At 43.5% G+C, this 18,884-nt stretch overlaps 2 protein-coding genes across 9 annotated transcripts in view; both read left to right on the top strand.

Annotated features, from left to right (window-relative positions):
• SNRPD1 (small nuclear ribonucleoprotein D1 polypeptide) overlaps positions 1-18,884 on the top strand; it is a 340,677-nt gene that overhangs the window by 180,693 nt on the left and 141,100 nt on the right. The window contains exon 1 of one of the 2 annotated variants that reach the window (XM_050767673.1): positions 14,134-14,143. The exons of the other annotated variant lie outside the window; for it this stretch is intronic. The gene's annotated coding sequence lies outside the window, so the exon portion shown is untranslated. Of the gene's footprint in view, positions 1-14,133; positions 14,144-18,884 lie in introns of those variants that run through there. 2 annotated transcript variants of the gene reach the window in all.
• Positions 1-18,884, top strand: part of GREB1L (GREB1 like retinoic acid receptor coactivator) — a 296,873-nt gene that overhangs the window by 243,725 nt on the left and 34,264 nt on the right. For all 7 annotated transcript variants that reach the window (XM_050767628.1, XM_050767624.1, XM_050767625.1 and 4 more), the window contains 3 exons: positions 1,402-1,582; positions 5,402-5,594; positions 14,675-14,808. In XM_050767628.1, the coding sequence (XP_050623585.1) occupies positions 1,402-1,582; positions 5,402-5,594; positions 14,675-14,808 (508 nt within the window). The remainder of the gene's footprint in view (positions 1-1,401; positions 1,583-5,401; positions 5,595-14,674; positions 14,809-18,884) is intronic.

Below are 18,884 nucleotides of genomic sequence, written 5' to 3'. Positions count from 1 at the left end.
CCAAATTAAATGTTTGATTGATTGCTTTTGGAAATATTCACAACAAAATTTGACTACATTTAGGTGAGAATTGAAAACAATCGGTGAGTAAAGGCTCCTAATGAACAGTGTTTGGAAGCAAAATTACCTTTCTGTCCACCTTTTCTGGTATAAAGAATTTTTCGTATGGTAAAACATTTTTTTTCTGTTATACCATTTAGGCCTGTTAGTATTACAGCATCTAGCTGCTAATTAATTACATGTAATTCTTCATTGAGCTGCATTTATATTAAAATAAAAGACAGATAAAATTAAGTCAATGTAATTCATAAAAGTCTCTTTATTTAAAGGAAGATTTCCTCTTTTAATCAATTATCTCAACAACAGCTTTATGCGCCTAGAACTACTTTAGATGTGTGTAGAAGTAATTTTATTGGCCGGGCGCAGTGGCTCACGCCTGTAATCCCAGCACTTTGGGAGGCCGAGGTGGGCGGATCATGAGGTCAGGAGATCGAAACCATCCTGGCTAACACAGTGAAACCCCGTCTCTACTAAAAATACAAAAAAATTAGCTGGGCGTGGTGGTGGGTGCCTGTAGTCCCAGCTACTGGGGAGGCTGAGGCAGGAGAATGATGTGAACCTGGGAGGCAGAGCTTGCAGTGAGCCGAGATCACGCCACTGCACTCCAGCCTGGGTGACAGAGCGAGACTCCATCTCAAAAAAAAAAAAAAAAAAGTAATTTTATTATAGATAGAGATAATGATACGGTATTAAAGTTTCATAGTTTCTAACATACTGAGAATAATATAGCAATCATGACTAATTCAGTTCAGTTTATTAAGTTGGTACATAAATCCGACATTCATTGAGGTCTGCCAGTGCTCTAAATACTGTGCAAGATGGTCACTGTATAAAAATGAGTAAAACACTACCATAAAAAGCTCACAGTCTAACGTGGTATCCTTGAACATTAATATATTGGTTTTTTCTTTTCTCATATATGTTTTGTTGCTAAATTTAGGGTAAAGAAGGCTTATATTAATTTGGTCAAGAGCTGTAGCCCAAAGCTTAATTTTTTTCCAGGTGGCCTGTTGAAGCCATTAGCAGCAGCACTTTATATGCAAATAGAATTTAGTGAAGCAAAGGTCTCATACACTCAGCTGCTTTTATCTCATGTACCAGAATGTTCCCTGTATTTGTGTCAGGGATGGGAGGTGATGAGCAGTGTTATGAAGAAAAGGATATCTGATATTTCCTCCTCATACTGTGATGGGGAACATAAAAAGGAAAAAGTATCTGCTCTGTAAGTCTCTTCATACAGTTGGTACCCAGTGTCAGCTGACAGTGAACTCAAGTCTGTCTCCTGTGTGTATGTGTATGTGTAAAAGTGTGTTAAAAGATTAATTTTTTTCTTCTTGGCAGGTGTCCTTGTAGACTTGGGTCTGGAGGAAAATGGGACAGCCCATCAGAGAGCAGAAAAATATGTTGTTCGTCTAGACAATGAGATTCAAACCAAGTTTGAAGTTTTTATGAGGAGAGTGAAACAGAACCCGTACACACTGTTTGTGCTAGTTCATGACAACTCCCATGTGGAACTAACGAGGTGATTGATTCAGAGTGAGCAAATGGAGTCTCCCTTCTACAGGAATAATTGTTACCTAATGAAATGTGTTAAATGTGGCCAGGCGTGGTGGCTCACGCCTGTAATCCCAACGCTTTGGGAGGCCGAGGTGGGTGGATCGCTTGAGGTCAGGAGTTTGAGACCAGCCTGGCCAACATGGTGAAACCTTATGCTACTAAAAATACAAAAATTAGCCAGGCCTGGTAGCACATGCCTGTAATCCCAGCTACTTGGGAGGCTGAGGCAGGAGAATTGTTGGAACCCAGGCGCTGGAGGTTGCAGTGAGCCAAGATCACACCACTGCACTCCTGTCTGGGTGACAGAGTGAGACTTCGTCTCAAAAAAAAAAAAAAGAAAAGAAAAGAAAATGTGTTAAAGGTAATTCCAAAGCCCAGGGACCCTAATGTTTGCCATCTTCTTACTGGTAACCTTTTCCTATTCGTTTCTTGTTTCCTCAGCTTTTCTCATCGATTTCACGTTGGTTTTATGTTAACTACATATGTTGGTCTATTTTCATGCTGCTGATAAGGACATACCTGAGACTGGGAAAATTTACAAAAGAAAGAGGTTTAATTGGACTCACAGTTCCTCATAGCGGGGGAAGCCTCACAATCATGGCATAAGGCAAGGAGGAGCAAGTCACATTTTACATGGATGGCAACAGGCAAAGAGAGAATGAGGAAGATGTAAAAGCAGAAACCTCTGATAATATCATCAGATCTCATGAGACTTACTCACTGTCACAAGAACAGCACAGGAAAGACCCGCCCCCATAATTCAGTCATCTCCTACTGGGTCCCTTCCACAACATGTGGGAATTATGGGAGCTACAAGATGAGATTTGGGTGGAGATACAGAGCCAAACCATATCTTTCTACCCCGGCCCCTCCCAAATCTCATATCTTCACATTTCAAAACCAATTATGCCTTCCCAACAGTCCCCCAAAGTGTCAACGCTTTTCAGCATTAACTCAAAAGTCCAAAGTCTCATCTAAGACAAAGCAAGTCCCTTCTGTCTATGAGCCTGTAAAATCAAAAGCAAGTTAGTTTCTTCCTAGATACAGTGAGGGTACAGGCATTGGATAAATATAACCATTCCAAGTGGGAGAAATTGACTAAAACAAAGGGGCTACAGGCCCCAGTAGGAACTCTGTGTGGTGGGTCTGACCCCACATTTCCCTTCCACACTGCCCTAGCAGAGGTTCTCCATGAGGGCTCCGCCCCTGCAGCAAACTTTTGCCTGGGCATCCAGGCATTTCCATACATCTTCTGAAATCTAGGCAGAGGTTCCCAAACCTGAGTTCTTGACTTCTGTGCACCCATAGGCTCAACACCATGTGGAAGCTGCCAAGGCTTGGGGCTTCCACCCTCTGAAGCAACAGCCCAAGCTGTACATTGGCCCCTTTTAGTCATGGCTGGAGCAGCTGGGACACAGAAGTCCAAGTCCCTAGGCTGCACACAGCACATGGCCCAGCCCACAAAACCACTTTTCCCTCCCAGGCCTCTAGGTGTGTGGATGAGGGGGGCTGCCATGAAGACCTCTGACATGCCCTGGAGACATTTTCCCCCATTGTCTTGGGGACTAACATTCAGCTCCTCATTACTTATGCAAATTTCTCCAGCCAGCTTATTCAGGGAAACTCCCCCTTAAAATACTATCAGATCTTATGAGACTTTTGCTATCACAAGAACAGCATGGGAAAGACCTGTCCCCGTAATTCAGTCATCTCCCACCGGCTCCCTCCCATACCACATGGGAATTATGGGAGCTACAAGATGAGATTTGGGTGGGGAAACAGAGCCAAATCATATCACTACACTCTGGATGAATTAAAGATTCCTGAAATAATTTGTTTTAAGAGCTTGGTAGAACTCAGCTTTGTCAGAGAAAGGACAGCAATAAGGAAGTTAGGATGAATGAGCTCCTGGAAGGGTGATGTACTTCCCTCTCTGCCTCCAACGCACTTTTCCATTTGACTTTGCTTCTCTTCCTTCCTCTCCCACTATTTCTCCTCTTCTTTGCCCTTCTCTTTTCCCTCTTGCCTTTAAAAGCAGTAGAGATGTACTTTCATGACCTGAAATCTTCCCCAGTTCCCCAGTTTAAACAAGAGAATATCATATTTACTGGATGAAATTATTATTATTATTATTGAGATAGAGACTCACTCTGTCGCCCAGGCTGGAGTGCAGTGGCTCAATCTCGGCTCACTGCAACCTCTGCCTCCCGGGTTCAGGCATTTCTGTGCCTCAGCCTCCCAAATAGCTGGGATTACAGGTGCCCGCTAGACATCTGGCTAATTTTTGTATTTTTAGTAGAGATGGGGTTTCACCATCTTGACCAGGCTGGTCTTGAACTCCTGACCTCGTGATTCACCCGCCTTGGCCTCCCAAAGTGCTGGGATTACAGGCATGAGCCACCATGCCTGGCCTGGATGAACTTATTAATGAAAGAGAAGTTGGCAGGGTGCGGTGTCTCACACCTGTAATCCCAGCACTTTAAGAGGCCAAAGCAGGTGGATTACTTGAGGTCAGGAGTTCAAGACCAGCCTGGCCAACATGGTGAAACCCTGTCTCTGCCAGAAATACAAAAAAATTAGCCGGGCGTGGTGGCACATGCCTGTAATCCCAGCTACTTGGGAGGCTGAAGCAGGAGAATCACTTGAACTCAGGAGGCAGAGGTTGCAGTGAGCAGAGATTATGCCACTGCACTCCAGCCTGGGTGACAGAGCGAGTCTCTATCTCAAAAAAAAAAAAAAAGAAGAAGGAGTCAAATGTGGAACCACTTTTGCTCCCAGATCAAATAATAGTAATTATCTGGTAGGGGACATCTTTGCTCCTATGGATTAAAAGGCAAATCGGCAGGGGTGGGGGGTGGCAAATATTCATCATGTATTACATATCATGGTTTGTCCTCACCATGTAATGGGGAGAGAAATTTCAGGCATCATCAAGCATTTATAGATTTTCTTTTCTCCAGGAGATGCTGAGGTTAAGAATCTGGAAGTTTTTGGTTTGTGGTAGGGAAATGTCAGAATTGCAAAAGCTCTTATTCAGAAGCCAGAAAGTGTTGGATAATCCTCCACAATGTGAAACCTAGAGCCATACATGGGTATAAATAAGATCTTGTAGAACTTGTTAGATTTCAAAGAAAGGAAGGAAAGGAGAGAGAGAGCGGGAAAAGAAATTTTGCCCCCATCTGTTCAGGTCTTGGCAGTCTTCTATGAGCAGGAATGGTTCATTGACCCTGTGTTGCCCAGGCTGGAGCGCAGTGGCGTGATTTCTGCTCACCGCAACCTCCTCCTCCTGGTTCAAGCAATTCTGCCTTAGCCTCCCAAGTAGCTAGGATTATAGGCACACACCACCACACCCAGCTAATTTTTTTTGTATTTTTTTTTTTAATAGAGACGGGTTTTCACCATGTAGGCCAGGCTGGTTTTGAACTCCTGACCTCAGGTGGTCTATCTGCCTTGGCCTCCCAAAGTGCTGGGATTACAGATGTGAGCCACCATGCCCGGCTCAACTGCAGATTTAGATATCACTAGCCTAAATAACTGAGTTTGCACTTTGAGGTATATTGGGAATAAACTGAAAAGGAAAAAAAAATACATATTCCTGAAATCTGTCTGAAAAGAGGGAATGTAAATTTTTTCCCTTCCGTGTCAAATTTTGGTTGTTTCTACTCTGCTCGCAATTGAAAAGAGATAGAAAAATAAAAACTAAAACAGTATCTCCTTGTTAGGGTCTGATTCTGTATCTACTTGGTTAAATGAGGTATTAATATGACTTTCAATTTTTCTACAGTGTCATTTCAGGCTCTTTGTCACATGGCGAACCCAGTCATGGACTAGCTGATAGGGTCATTAATTGCAGAGAAGTTCTGGAAGCTTTCAACCTCCTGGTGCTCCAGGTCAGCTCCTTCCCATACACTCTGCAGACCCAACAGTCCCGCATTAGCTCTAGCAATGAGGTTCACTGGATACAGCTGGATACCGGGGTGAGTCTCTTGCCTGCTGACTGATACACTGTCATGTTCTTAGTTCCCCAGAGGGTAGGACCTTGTAACAAAATATGTCACGGCTTAAGATCATATTCATAAGAATTCAAAATCTAATATAATGCTTTATGTAAGACTTCAAAAAGCTGGCCGGGCGTGGTGGCTCACGCCTGTAATTCCAGTACTTTGGGAGGCCAAGGCAGGTGGATCACAAGGTCAGGAGATCGAGACCATCCTGGCTAACACGGTGAAACCCCGTCTCTACTGAAAATACAAAAAATTAGCCAGGTGTGTTGGTGGGTGCCTGTAGTCCTAGCTACCCGGGAGGCTGAGGCAGGAGAATCACTTGAACCCGGGAGGCGGAGGTTGCAGTGAGCCGAGATCATGTCATTACACTCCAGCCTGGGGGACAGAACGAGATTCTGTCTCAAAAATAAATGAATAAATAAATAAATAAATATCTAACATAATTCTGTGTCTTCCAAAAGTTCCACATATTTACAATTATTATAAGACTAAAGTCTAGGCCGGGCGCGGTGGCTCATGCCTGTAATCCCAGCACTTTGGGAGGCCGAGACGGGCGGATCACGAGGTCAGAAGATCGAGACCATCCTGGCTAACACGGTGAAACTCCGTCTCTACTAAAAATACAAAAGACTAGCCGGGCGACGTGGCGGGCGCCTGTAGTCCCAGCTACTCGGGAGGCTGAGGCAGGAGAATGGCGTGAACCTGGGAGGCAGAGCTTGCAGTGAGCCGAGATCGCGCCACTGCACTCCAGCCTGGGTGGCAGAGCGAGACTCCGTCTCAAAAAAAAAAAAAAAAAAAAAAAAAAAAAGACTAAAGTCTAGTGAATAGTATCCTACATAAATCTGATTAGGTGGTTATTTTCTTAGATATCATGCAGATGCAAAATTATCTGTCCTATATAATTTTTCAAAAAGAAAATGTTGATGTTATCTGAGGCCAGGATCAATATTCTGGATTTCCTTTGTGCCTTCATATGATTAATTTCACCTGAGACCTGGAAATTTTATTGTCCTCTTGGATGGCCTTTTTGTCATGTTTTAGTCTGATGGTCTGCATCACTGTTAATTACTCTCTTGCTCCTCCAGCAACTGGGTTTTATTTTAAATCAGTTTTCACAGTCTTCTGTATGAAATGGGATGATGGCACTGTTACTTTAAATAACTCCATAGTAGCAGTGAATGTGTTGAGACTACCTGTCTCAACATTGGATATATCCAGGGATTTATAGTTTTTACTCCAATCTCTAATATTGAAAAATATATATATATTTTTTTTTTGAGACGGAGTCTGGCTCTGTTGCCCGGGCTGGAGTGCAGTGGCCGGATCTCAGCTCACTGCAAGCTCCGCCCCCCGGGTTTATGCCATTCTCCTGCCTCAGCCTCCCGAGTAGCTGGGACTACAGGCGCCCGCCGCCTCGCCCGGCTAGTTTTTTGTATTTTTTAGTAGAGACGGGGTTTCACCGTGTTCGCCAGGATGGTCTCGATCTCCTGACCTCGTGATCCGCCTGTCTCGGCCTCCCAAAGTGCTGGGATTACAGGCTTGAGCCACCGCGCCCGGCCTTGAAAAATATTTTATATGACCCACAAACTATGCTAAATATACTATCAAAGAAAAGAAATATGAGTTTCATAAAAATAATAAAAATTAGCCATTAAGCAATGGATCCTTCATTTAAAAATACTGAACACACTGGATATTTTTAAATAACCATGTTTAAGTAAAAAACACCAAAAACGTCTTACATAAAACTAACATTTATTTTTCAACCCAGTGCATTTTGTTCTGTCATGAAGAAGGTAAGTTTTCGCTGACTTTGCATTCTTGTCTTCGAGCATTGGTTTGTTCCTTGCAAGCAGGAAGCTCAGGTCCTTGAATCTTCTTGTCTTCAGCAGTCACTGCCTTATGAGAACTAACTCAGTGTGTTCACTATCATTAGAGATTACTTTGAGCTTTTGCTTTGCTTTCTTGGTATCTTCTCCATGCCAGCTCCAGCCATTCATTGGGCAGTTGAGGTAGGGGTGAGATAACAGAGCTGCCAGAGTTCCTTTGCCTCCAAACTACAAGGGGAGCCTATGGGCTACCCAAGTAGCTGCTGGGTTGCTCTGACAAAGAATGGGATTGCCAAGAGAATGAATGGAAATAATAATTATTTTTTAAATTAATTATTTTTGAGACGGAGTCTCACTCTGTCACCCAGGCTGGAGTGCAGTGGTACGAACTCAGCTCACTGCAACCTCCGCCTCCCAGGTTCAAGCAATTCTCCTGCCTCAGCCTCCAGAGTAGCTGGGATTACAGGTGCACGCCACCATGCCTGGCTAATTTTTGTTTTTTTAGTAGAGACCGAGTTTCACCATGTTGGCCAGGGTGGTCTTGAACTCCCAACCTCAGGTGATCCACAAGCCTCTCAAAGTCCTGAGATTACAGGTGTGAGCTAAGAATAATTAATTTTTTAATCCCCCAGACAGTTCTCCTATTATACGTTAAATTTCAGTATATTGTTGGAGTGTAGAGAGAACTGTCCTAATTCAGTCTTTTCCAAAAGGGATCACACCCCAGTGATAGGAAGAAGGACCAATAGCCTCTGCCCTTTATTTTCTCCTACCATGAAATAGAGAAACAGGTTTAAAATAATTTTCCTTAAAAGTCATTTTAGCCGGGCACAGTGGCTCACACCTGTAATCCCAGCACTTTGGGAGGCCGAGGCGGATGGATCGATTGAGCCCAGGAGTTCAAGACCAGCCAGGGCAACATGGTGAGACCGCATCTCTACAAGAAGTACAAAAGTTAGCCAGACATGCATCTGTAGCCCTAGCTACTTGGGAGGCGGAGTTGGGAAGACGTTTTGAACCCAGGAGGTCGAGGCTGCAGTGAGCTGAGATTGTGTCACTACACTCCAGCTTGGGAGACAGAGCAAGACCCTGTACCAAAAAAAAAAAAAAAAAATCATTTTAAGGAAATGATTTTTAGAGTTTAATAATGGTATTACAGTTATTTATTTTTTTTTTTTTGAGTCAGAGTCTGACACCCGTGCTGGAATGCAGTGGTACAATCATGACTCACTGCAGCCTCAAACTCCTGGGCTCAAACAATCGTCCCACCTCACCCTCCCAAGTAGCAGAGCTACATGCACATACCACCATGCCTGGCTAATTTTAAAAATATTCTGTAGAGACAGTGTCTCACTATATTGTCCAGGCTGGTCTCAAACTCTTGGCCTCAAGCAGTTCTCCCATCTTGACCTCCCAAAGTGTTAGGATTACAGGCATGAGCCACTGTACCTAGCCTGTGGTTATGTTTCTGAAAAGGGTTCTTGGCCAGGCACGGTGGCTCACGCCTGTAAACTCAGCACCCTGGGAGGCTGAGATGAGTGGATCACTTGAGATTGGGAGTTCGAGACCAACCTGGCCAATGTGGTGAAACCCCATCTCTACTAAAAATACAAAAATTAGCCGGGTGTGGTGGCGGGCACCTGTAATCCCAGCTACTCCGGAGGCTGAGGCCCGAGAATTGCTTGAACCCAGGAAATGGGGATTGCAGTGAGCCGAGATTATACCACTGTACTCCAGCCTAAGTGACAGAGAAAGACTCCATCTCAAAAAAAAAAAAGAGGTGAGGGGCTTCTTATCTTAGACATATCTAGTGATGTTCTTCTGGATTAAAGATATGATATCAGGTATTTGTTCAAACTAATTGAGAGGTGAAGAGTTATACTCTTCTTCAATTTAAGATTTAAAGAAATCATCCCTGAAATTGAGATCAACATGGGATAAAGGGAAAAAAAATTTAATTTACAACAACTTTATACGTGTAAGGGAGAAGTTCCTGATGATTAGCATCCTTTAGTTATCTTGAAGCCTGTATCCCAGGAGGGATAATTGGAAAAAAGCAAATTAATTGAATTCAAAAAATATGATTGAGCACACTTGTGGACTTGTATTGAATCTTGCAAAGAACACACAGAAAACTGATGGTTTAAGCCGAGCACAGTGGCTCACACCTGTAATCCCAGCACTTTGGGAGGCCGAGGCAGGCAGATCATTTGAGGTCAGGAGTTCGAGACCAGCCTGGGCAACATGGTGAAACCCCATCCCTATAAAAATACAAAAATTATCTAGGCATGGTGGCAGGCAACTGTAATCCCAGCTACTCGGAAGGCTGAAGCAGGAGAATCACTTGAACCCGGGAGGTGGAGTTGCAAAGAGCCGAGATAGTGCCACTGCACTCCAGCATAGGTGACAGAGTGAGACTCCGTCTCAAAAAAAAAAAAAAAAGAGAAAGAAAAAAAAAAGAAAACTGATGGTTTAGAGGAGAAAGCAAAGTATATATCTAAGTCACTATTATCCAGAGGAGAATAAGACAATTTCAGAAAATCAAAATGCTCTGGGAGTTGAAGTGAGGGAGGAGTCACATTTATTGAGAGGTCCAGGGGAAGCTCCATGGAAAAGAGAACAGAGGATGATGGCCCTGGGGAGACAGGAAGGCCTGGGCAGGGGGATGGGGGCAGGAGGAGGCACTCCTGGCAGTGGACAGTGTGGGCAGGGGACACAGAGGAGGAAACTGGGCATTTTTCAGAGAACGCTGCATAGGATACAAAAGAAGCCTGGAAATGTACACATGGAGGCTGTCAGTGCCAGGCTAGCAAAGTTTACACTTATTATACAGGCATTAAGGATTTTTTAGCAAGAGTATATATATATATATATGTATATATACACACACACACACATATATAGCATTATTATAATTTAGTATATAGTATATATACTATATATAGTGTATATACACTATATAATTAGAATTAGTGTGTGTGTGTGTATATATATATAGCATTATTAGAATTTACCTGTTTCTTGTTAACAATGTAAAATGTTTAGTTTGTGATGAATTTTCACAAACTAAACACGCCTGTGGGACCAGCACTCAGATCAAGAAACAGAATCTTACCACCACCCTGGAAGTCCTGTGTCCCTTCTGGGCACCCCCACTAAAGGGTAACACTATTCTGGCCTCCTGTACTACAGATTTGTTTTGCTCAGTATGGAGCTTATGTAAATGGAAACATGCAGTATGTACTCTCTTGTATCTGACTTCCTTTGCTTAACATTTTGTTTGGGAAATTTGTAGTTTTCATGAATCGTAAATCATTCTTTTTGCTGTGTGTGTGTGTTACATTGTATGACTCCACCACAGTTCATGTATCCATCCTATTTTATTTTACATAGTACTGCTGTAACATCCTGGCACACCCTTTAGTAAATGTATGTATGCATTTCTTTTGGGTCTCTGAGAGTGAAATTTCTGGGTCATCAAGTACACATATGTTCAGCTTTAATAGCTACTGAGAGGCAGTTCATTCAATCTAGAGGCTAAGTCAAAGTGATTAGAAGTAGATCAGTCAGTGGCTTTTCTGATAATTTGGGTTAGAATGAACAAATACATGAATCAGAATGATGGTCCTGGCAATAAAATGGATGGGAGACATGGCACATTTTCTAGGATTTGTTTATTCAGGGAGAGGGAAGAACCAGAAATATTTTTGAGGTGTTACCTTTAGTTGGAAAAAAGAAGTTGAAAGAAGTTTTTTGTTTTGTTTTGTTTTTTGAGACAGAGTCTCACTGTCAGCCAGGCTGGAGTGCAGTGGCACGATCTCGGCTCACTGCAACCTCTGCCTCCCGGGTTCAAGCGATTCTCCTGCATCAGCCTCCTAAGTAGCTGGGATTACAGGCGTGCGCCACCATGCTTGGCTAATTTTTTATATTTTCAGTAGAGATGGGGTTTCACTGTGTTGGCCAGGCTGGTCTTGAACTCCTGACCTCAAGTGATCTGCCCTCCTCGGCCTCCCAAAGTGCTGGGATTATAGGCGTGAGCCACCACGCCTGGCCAGAAAGAAGTTTGATTTGTGGAGGGCAGATGAGACTGACTTTGAGTTAAGGTGCAGGTGAGCACACCATTGTGTAGATTATGTTTTTTTGTTTGTTTTGTTTTGTTTTGTTTTAACAAACAGTGATTATTGAGGCAGCTGGTGTGGTTAGAATCATGGAAGAAAATAACAAAGAGAACTGCCAAGAGGGCAGTGAGGCCAAGGGCCAACAAGTCATCACCACTGGCGTTGGCCTCAGGAGTCCTTGGTGACCTTCCAGGGAACAGCATCTGGAGAGCGGAGCGTTGGACAGGAGCAAAGGCAGAGACAGCAGCGAAAGCACTGGGAGCATGGAGGGTCACTGAGAGGGCAGGCCTTCCACACAGGGGAGTTTGCCTTATGAGAAGGGACATTCTCCCCCCAGAAATAGTGATTCAATAAGTCATACGATTTATGGTACCTGAAACGTATCTTTACAGTAAAATCATTCAGTTTCATAACTCATGGTTTAAAGAATGGTTCCACTCATTTCTATTAAAACTTTTGTAACACAAAACCATAGTTACAATTTAATGCAAACAGAACAGATGGGGAAACCATTCACTGCTAATTCTAATTTTTAGTAGCTCTAGTTCCCAAAACCCATACTGGCTCTAGTTAATCACAGGCCATCTATTTACCAACCTGCTAAGAAAAAAGAGAGAGAAATAAAAACGAGGACAGGTGGATGCAAGGTGGATGCATCGTATCCAGCAGTTCTAATGCTGTGTCAGGAAGAGCAACAGGCTCGGAGTAGGATTTAATAATTTCCCAAAGAAAAAGGGGCCAAGGATGAGCAGGAAATGTGAAGACCAAGTGCACACTTCATAAAGCTTTTCCAAATGACTCTGTGTCTGCAGTCCAGATGAGGAGGGAAGCTTAGATGGATGACTTTTTTCCCCGGGAAATGACTTACTTGACACAGTTACTCAGAACACAGCTAAGCCCAGAATGAAATAAGCAAAGGCTTCTAGCCTTGAAAACAAATGTCATTCAATCTATGTTGTCAGTCTCCAGTATCTCTAAGAACATATTCCGGTGCTCTCATAAAGCCTGTTTACTCTCAAACCTATTCCCAAAAGCAGGGTTTTGGGGGGGGGGCCTCAAAAAATTAAAAGCCTTCAGTTAAAACATGCTTTATTTTTATCTTATGGGCCTTATAAATCATACAGTTGTTTCTCTTTAGATGGTTACTGAAAAGCTCAGAACCAGCCGGGCACATTGGCTCATGTGTGTAATCCCAGCACTTTGGGAGGCCGAGGCAGGTGGATCACCTGAGGTCAGGAATTCGAGACTAGCCTGCTAACATGGTGAAACCTCATCTCTACTAAAAATACAAAAATTAGCTGGGTGTGGTGGTGCGTGCCTGTAGTCCCAGCTACTTGGGAGGCTGAGGCAGGAGAATGGCTTGAACCCAAGAGGCCGAGGTTGCAGTAGCCGAGATCACACCACTGCACTCCAGCCTGGGTGACAGAGTGAGACTCCTCAAAAAAAAAAAAAAAGCTCAGAATTTGGGCTACCAAATTTGTAGCCCACTTCTAACAAAATGTGCAGAAACTGTTGGCATGCATTTTAGGGAATACTTACTTTATCCCTGGCCCAGTCTTCCTTCTCTTACCCTTGCTTTTTCTTCCTCTGATTGCTTAATTTATTTTTATCTTAATATATGTATATAATTTTTTTTTTTTTTTTTGAGACTGAGTTTCGCTCTGTCACCCAGGCTGGAGTGCAGTGACTCTATCTCGGCTCACTGCAACCTCCACCTCCTTGTTCAAGGTATTCTCCTGCCTCAGCCTCCTGAGTAGCTGGGTCTATAGGCATCCGCTACCACGCCTGGCTAATTTTTGTATTTTTAGTAGAGATGGGGTTTCACCATATTGGCCAGGCTGATCTCAAAAAAAAGTGCTGGGTTTACAGGTGTGAGCCATTGCACCCAGCCTTTATCTTATATCTTTTAAAGCTGTCTTATTTCCTTTATGAGTTGGAGAGTGCTTAAATAAAAATGTCAACACATAATAAATAACAAAAGTGGGCCAGGTGCAGTGGCTCACGCCTGTAATCCCAGCACTTTGGGAGGCTGAGGCCAGGAATTTGAGACCAGCCTGACCAATGTGACGAAACCCCGTCTCTCCTAAAAATGCAAAAAAAAAAAATGAGCCGGGCATGGTGGTAGGCGCCTGTAATCCCAGCCACTCGGGAGGCTGAGGCAGGAGAATCACTTGAAACCGGGAGGCAGAGGTTGCAGTGAGCCATGATTCCGGGAGGCGGAGGTTGCAGTGAGCCATGATTGCGCCATTTCTCTCCAGCCTGGGCAACTTGGTCTCAAAAGAAAAAACTTGGTCTCAAAAAATAAAATAAATAAAATAAAGTAAAATAGACCAAATGGCACAGGCAACATAACAGCAAGACATGACTGTAAAAAACTAATGCAGAAAAGATGCAAAAAAAAACTATAAATAAAAACAGATCATGAACTCAAAAAGCTTATTTAATATCCTGGAGCTTCTGAGTTTAAGGACAAGCAACTTGTCACACTTCTCAAGATCCTCTGAGGGCATCTTTGTGTCACCGCCTAAAATAGCTATTCATTTTCATAGTGATGACTGACTCATCAAGAGGGGGGCTACTTAAAAATACTGTGGGTCCTGTTTAAGGAAAGCGTATATTCCATTTTTAAAGTAAAATTTGTTTGCAAAGATAAGCTTTTATGAATTACCATTATGAAATGATGTCAGAAAAGTTAAAGTTTCTGTAACAGAGGAGTTTGTCAGTATCTAGAGTTCTGAGGAGAGCCTATTTATCTTTATAGAGAACTGCTTCCAGCAGGGAAAAAGGCTGAGAATTGAGGCTGTCTGACCTTGTGTATCCCAACAAAAGAAAAAGAAAACGAACCATGTGCCTGAAGGAAATGTGTCAACTTTCCACTAATCACATATTCAGTTCCTTTGAAATGAAAAGAAATTTCACTTAGTGCCTCAGAGATGACTGTAGAGTTGGTGTTGGGTTACATAATGAAACACAATATTTTTTCTTACTTGTCAGGAAATAACCTCTTACAGGGACTCCCCCCCAACCCCCCTCCCCACCCCACTTTCTGGAAAACAAGACACTGTATCCTGTCCTCATTGGGTTTTTGCTCTGTATTTTGAACCAGGAGGACGTGGGCTGCGAGGAGAAGCTGTACTTTGGCTTGAATGAGTACAGCAAGTCTCTGCAGTGGGGGATCACGAGCCCACTTCTGAGATGTGACGAGACTTTTGAAAAAATGGTGAACACACTCTTGGAGAGGTAAATAGTAAATAAGGCCTTCTGCTCTTCTCTCTAGCTGTACTTGCAGATCTAAAATAGCCAAAAGCCTTTTGTGTCAGTGCTACAGGGTGTCTGATGGAGCCCTTGCAGATAACATGCAAAGGCCAAATTAAAACAGCCTTTCCTAAGATGCCCTACTATTGTTTTATGTGATCATCCAAGACCAATAAAGGAAAATACAACCAAAGTGGGCCGTTGCACTACTCTTCATGCTGAGTCAGCTTCCAGTCATGCTTCATTGCTATCATCAGGAGATGGATAGGGCAGAGAGAGATTTGTTTATTCAAGACCGGCTTCTGGCCGGGCGCGGTGGCTCACACCTGTAATCCCAGCACTTTGGGAGGCCAAGGCGGGTGGATCACGAGGTCAGGAGATCGAGACCACCCTGGCTAACACGGTGAAACCCCGTCTCTACTAAAATTACAAAAAATTAGCCAGGTGTGATGGCGGGCGCTTGTAGTCCCAGCTACTTGGGAGGCTGAGGCAAGAGAATGGCGTGAGCTGGGGAGGTGGAGCTTGCAGTGAGCCGAGATCGCGCCACTGCACTCCAGCCTGGGCGACAGAGCGAGACTCTGTCTCAAAAAAAAAAAAAAAAAAAGACCCCCTTCTCTGAGCTCCGGCCTCTCCTACCTTACACCTCAGACTTTGACATTTTTCCCTCTTTTCTCCCCTGTCCACCACAGGCAAGGACCCTAAGATGATTCAGTAAAAACTAAACTTTACTATGAGAGATTTGAAGTATATACTGGAAGAAATTAAAGAGCAATCAGATAATTGAGGTGAATTCAGTTCTTGGGGCGCCTCCTCCAGTCCCTGACCTTAGGGATTAAGGAATATAACTCTTCTGTCTTCTCTTCCTTTTCTTTTTTAAAAAAAAAATCCCCAGTTCCAGATTAAACTCTGAAAGAGTTTTTTCTCTCTGTCACCTTGAATCATGGATTGAAAGGTAGGTAGAGACATTCGAATTTACCTAACCTGATAAAGGTCCCTCTCTGCCCTCCACAATATTCTGTTTGCTTATCCAATGTTGGGGCAATTGGGCTTTATCTTATGAGGCCAATTCTAATTTTTAGTAGCTGTAGTTCTTAGAATGCCTTTAATTGATCATATTATTTAACATCTATTTAACAAACCTGCCCATAATTTTGCTAAGAAAAAAGAAAAGGAAATTAAAATGAGGGCCTACGGATGCATCCTATTCAACAAATGGTAATACTGCATCCGGAAAGAGCGCCGGCTCAAGTAGGGTTTGATATTTGTGCAGCTGTTGGATTTGGGAAGTCTTAACTGACACTGTGACATTAATCCTTTCATAGCACATGTAGTCTGAATTTTCCGAAGTTATTCCATGAGTACCCCCTCTAAGCGTTCCCACCCACCTGTTACATCCACCAGCTTGAAATGCATCTTCTTTTTCTGGTAACATCATTCAGAGTTTCATAACTTTTATTTTAAATGATGGTCCCATCAACTTCCTATTGTAGTTTTGTGCTACAAAAGTTGTAAGTATAGTTTAATGCAAGCATGACAGATTGGAGAAACTGTGCACTTCTAACTTCATGATTCCTTCAGAGTATGAAATAGAAATGCTGGATATCAAAGTTACCATTTATTCTAACTTTGGCTTTTCTACGTGGCCCAGCAAAAACGCATTAAGCTTGAAACACAGATTATCTATACTTATTTCCTCCAGCCCAGTCACCCCAGCCTAATAGTAGCTATGACTTACTGAATACCTGAAGGGACCAGCCCAGGATTTATTGAACTGAAGGATTTCTTCATTTCTACCCAACCTGCTAAATCCTTGCAATGTGTGAAGACATTGCTAGAGACTGGATAAAATCTAGACCTAGCTTTGTCTCTGATCAGTTGTATGAACTGGGACAAGCAACTGAACTTCTCTCTGCCCCTGAACTCATTCCCTTTCTATGAAAAGGCAGAGTGGGCTAGGTGTCGTGGCTCACGCCTGTAGTCCCACCAGTTTGGGAGGCCAAAGTGGGTGGATCACCTGAGGTCAGGAGTTCAAGACCAGCCTGGCCAACATGGTGAAACCCTGTCTCTACTAAAAATACAAAAAAAAAAAAAAAAAAAAAAAAAAAAGCTGGGCGTGGTGGCAGGCACTGTAATCCCAGTTACCCAGGAGGCTTAGGCAGGGAGAATCATTTGAACCTGGGAGGCGGAGGTTGCAGTGAACTGAGATTGCGCCATTGCACTCCAGTCCGAGCGACAGAGTGAGACTCCATCTCAAAAAAAAAAAAAAAAAAGAGGCCAGGCGCAGTGGCTCATATCTGTAATCCCAGCACTTTGGGAGGCTGAGGCGGGCGGATCACCTGAGGTCAGGAGTTCGAGACCAGCCTGATCAACATGGAGAAACCATGTCTCTACTAAAAATACAAAATTAGCCGGGCACATGCCTGTAATCCCAGCTACTCAGGGGGCTGAGGCAGGAGAATCACTTGAACCCAGGAGGCGAAGGTTGCAGTGAGCCGAGATTGTGCTACAGCACACCAGCATGCCAGCCTTGGTGACAGAGCAGGACTCCGTCTCAAAGAAAAACAAAAGACAGAGTTGTTCATATACAGGGCATCTTGGTCCTTTCCAGTTCTAAAACACCTCAAAAGTATTCATGTGTTATTCATTTGATAGCTGTCATTGGCGTTTATTTGACCTGGAGGTTTTCTGTGCAAGGCCAGTGGACCACTTGTTGTATTTTAAGTAGAATTATAGAATGGAACAAAGGTGAAATCCCCCATCAGCCTACCCAGCCGCTGGTGGCTACATTGCTACCAGATGGCAACCAGAAAGAAAGTGCACAGCCCCAGCCTTATTCTACCAGGCTCCATGAGAGCCTTGGCCAACCTTGGACCCAGGGCCCACTTTGCCAGCACCTGCTTTCTTTCTTTTTCTTTTCTTATTTTGTCTTATTTTCTTTTTCTTTTCTTATTTTGTCTTATTTTCTTTTTCTTTTCTTATTTCTTATTTCTTATTTTTTATTTTCTTTTGTTATGTTTCTTATTCTTATGGAGACCTCATCAGCTCCCCAGACTCTCCCTCTGTCGCCCAGGCTGGAGTGCAATGGCATGATCTCGGCTCACTGCAACCTCCGCCTCCCAGGTTCAAGTGACTGTCCTGCCTCAGCCTCCCAAGTAGCTGGGATTACAGGCATGTGCCCGGCTAATTTTTGTATTTTTAGTAGAGATGGGGTTTCACCATGTTGGCTAGGCTGGTCTCGAACTCCTGACCTCAAGTGATCCACCCACCTCATCCTCCCAAAGTGCTGGAATTACAGGCGTGAGCCACCATGCCCAGCCTACTTTCTGTTTTTTAAAAAAATTATTTTTATTCAGCAGCAGAAGTACTGCTGGGCAGTGTGCTCAGGGTAGCCAAGCACCTGCTTTCTTGACTAGCAGCTCTTCATACCTGTAAGTGGGTCCTCTTTACCCATTCGTACACATTTTGCCATCAGGCCTGGCTGAGGCGTAGCACCAAAAGGCGAAATTTGTTTTCTGACTCCTCTATAATTGTAAAAACTGCCGATTTTAACAAAGGGATCCTCTTCCCTGGCAGTCCAGGCTTAGGGAAAAATGGTACCAAAGGCTGCTGCTACCAGGCTCAGATTTACTTGGCTCCCTTGACGGAGCCAGGTCTCAGGTGATGAGGCTACAACACTAGGGGGTGCTGTTTCTCCAGTCAGCTCCAGGTTTCTCCAGCACCAAGGAACAGTTTATGGAAAGGTAGTAATTAGTAATAATAATTACCCTTTTTATGTCTAATACTCAACAGATATTACACTAATGCCTCCGTTTCCTTTATTGTAATCTTATATATCAGAGAAATAAGTGGACAGTGCTGTCATTCTAACCCAATGCCACCAGCAAGAGGTGAGGATCCAGGGATTATCCATGATGACTATGGCGGCAATGAATGGAATAGACCAATGTATCTCAGAATTTAACGTGGATGCAGTTCCCCGGGAGTCTTGTTAAGCTTCAGATTCTGATTAGTAGGTCTGGGGTGGGGAGATTCAGCATTTCTAACAAGCTCCCAGGTGCTGC

Source organism: Macaca thibetana, chromosome 18, assembly GCF_024542745.1.
Source record: "Macaca thibetana thibetana isolate TM-01 chromosome 18, ASM2454274v1, whole genome shotgun sequence".
Classification (NCBI taxonomy): domain Eukaryota; kingdom Metazoa; phylum Chordata; class Mammalia; order Primates; family Cercopithecidae; genus Macaca; species Macaca thibetana.
This window is presented reverse-complemented; position numbering and strand designations above follow the sequence as displayed.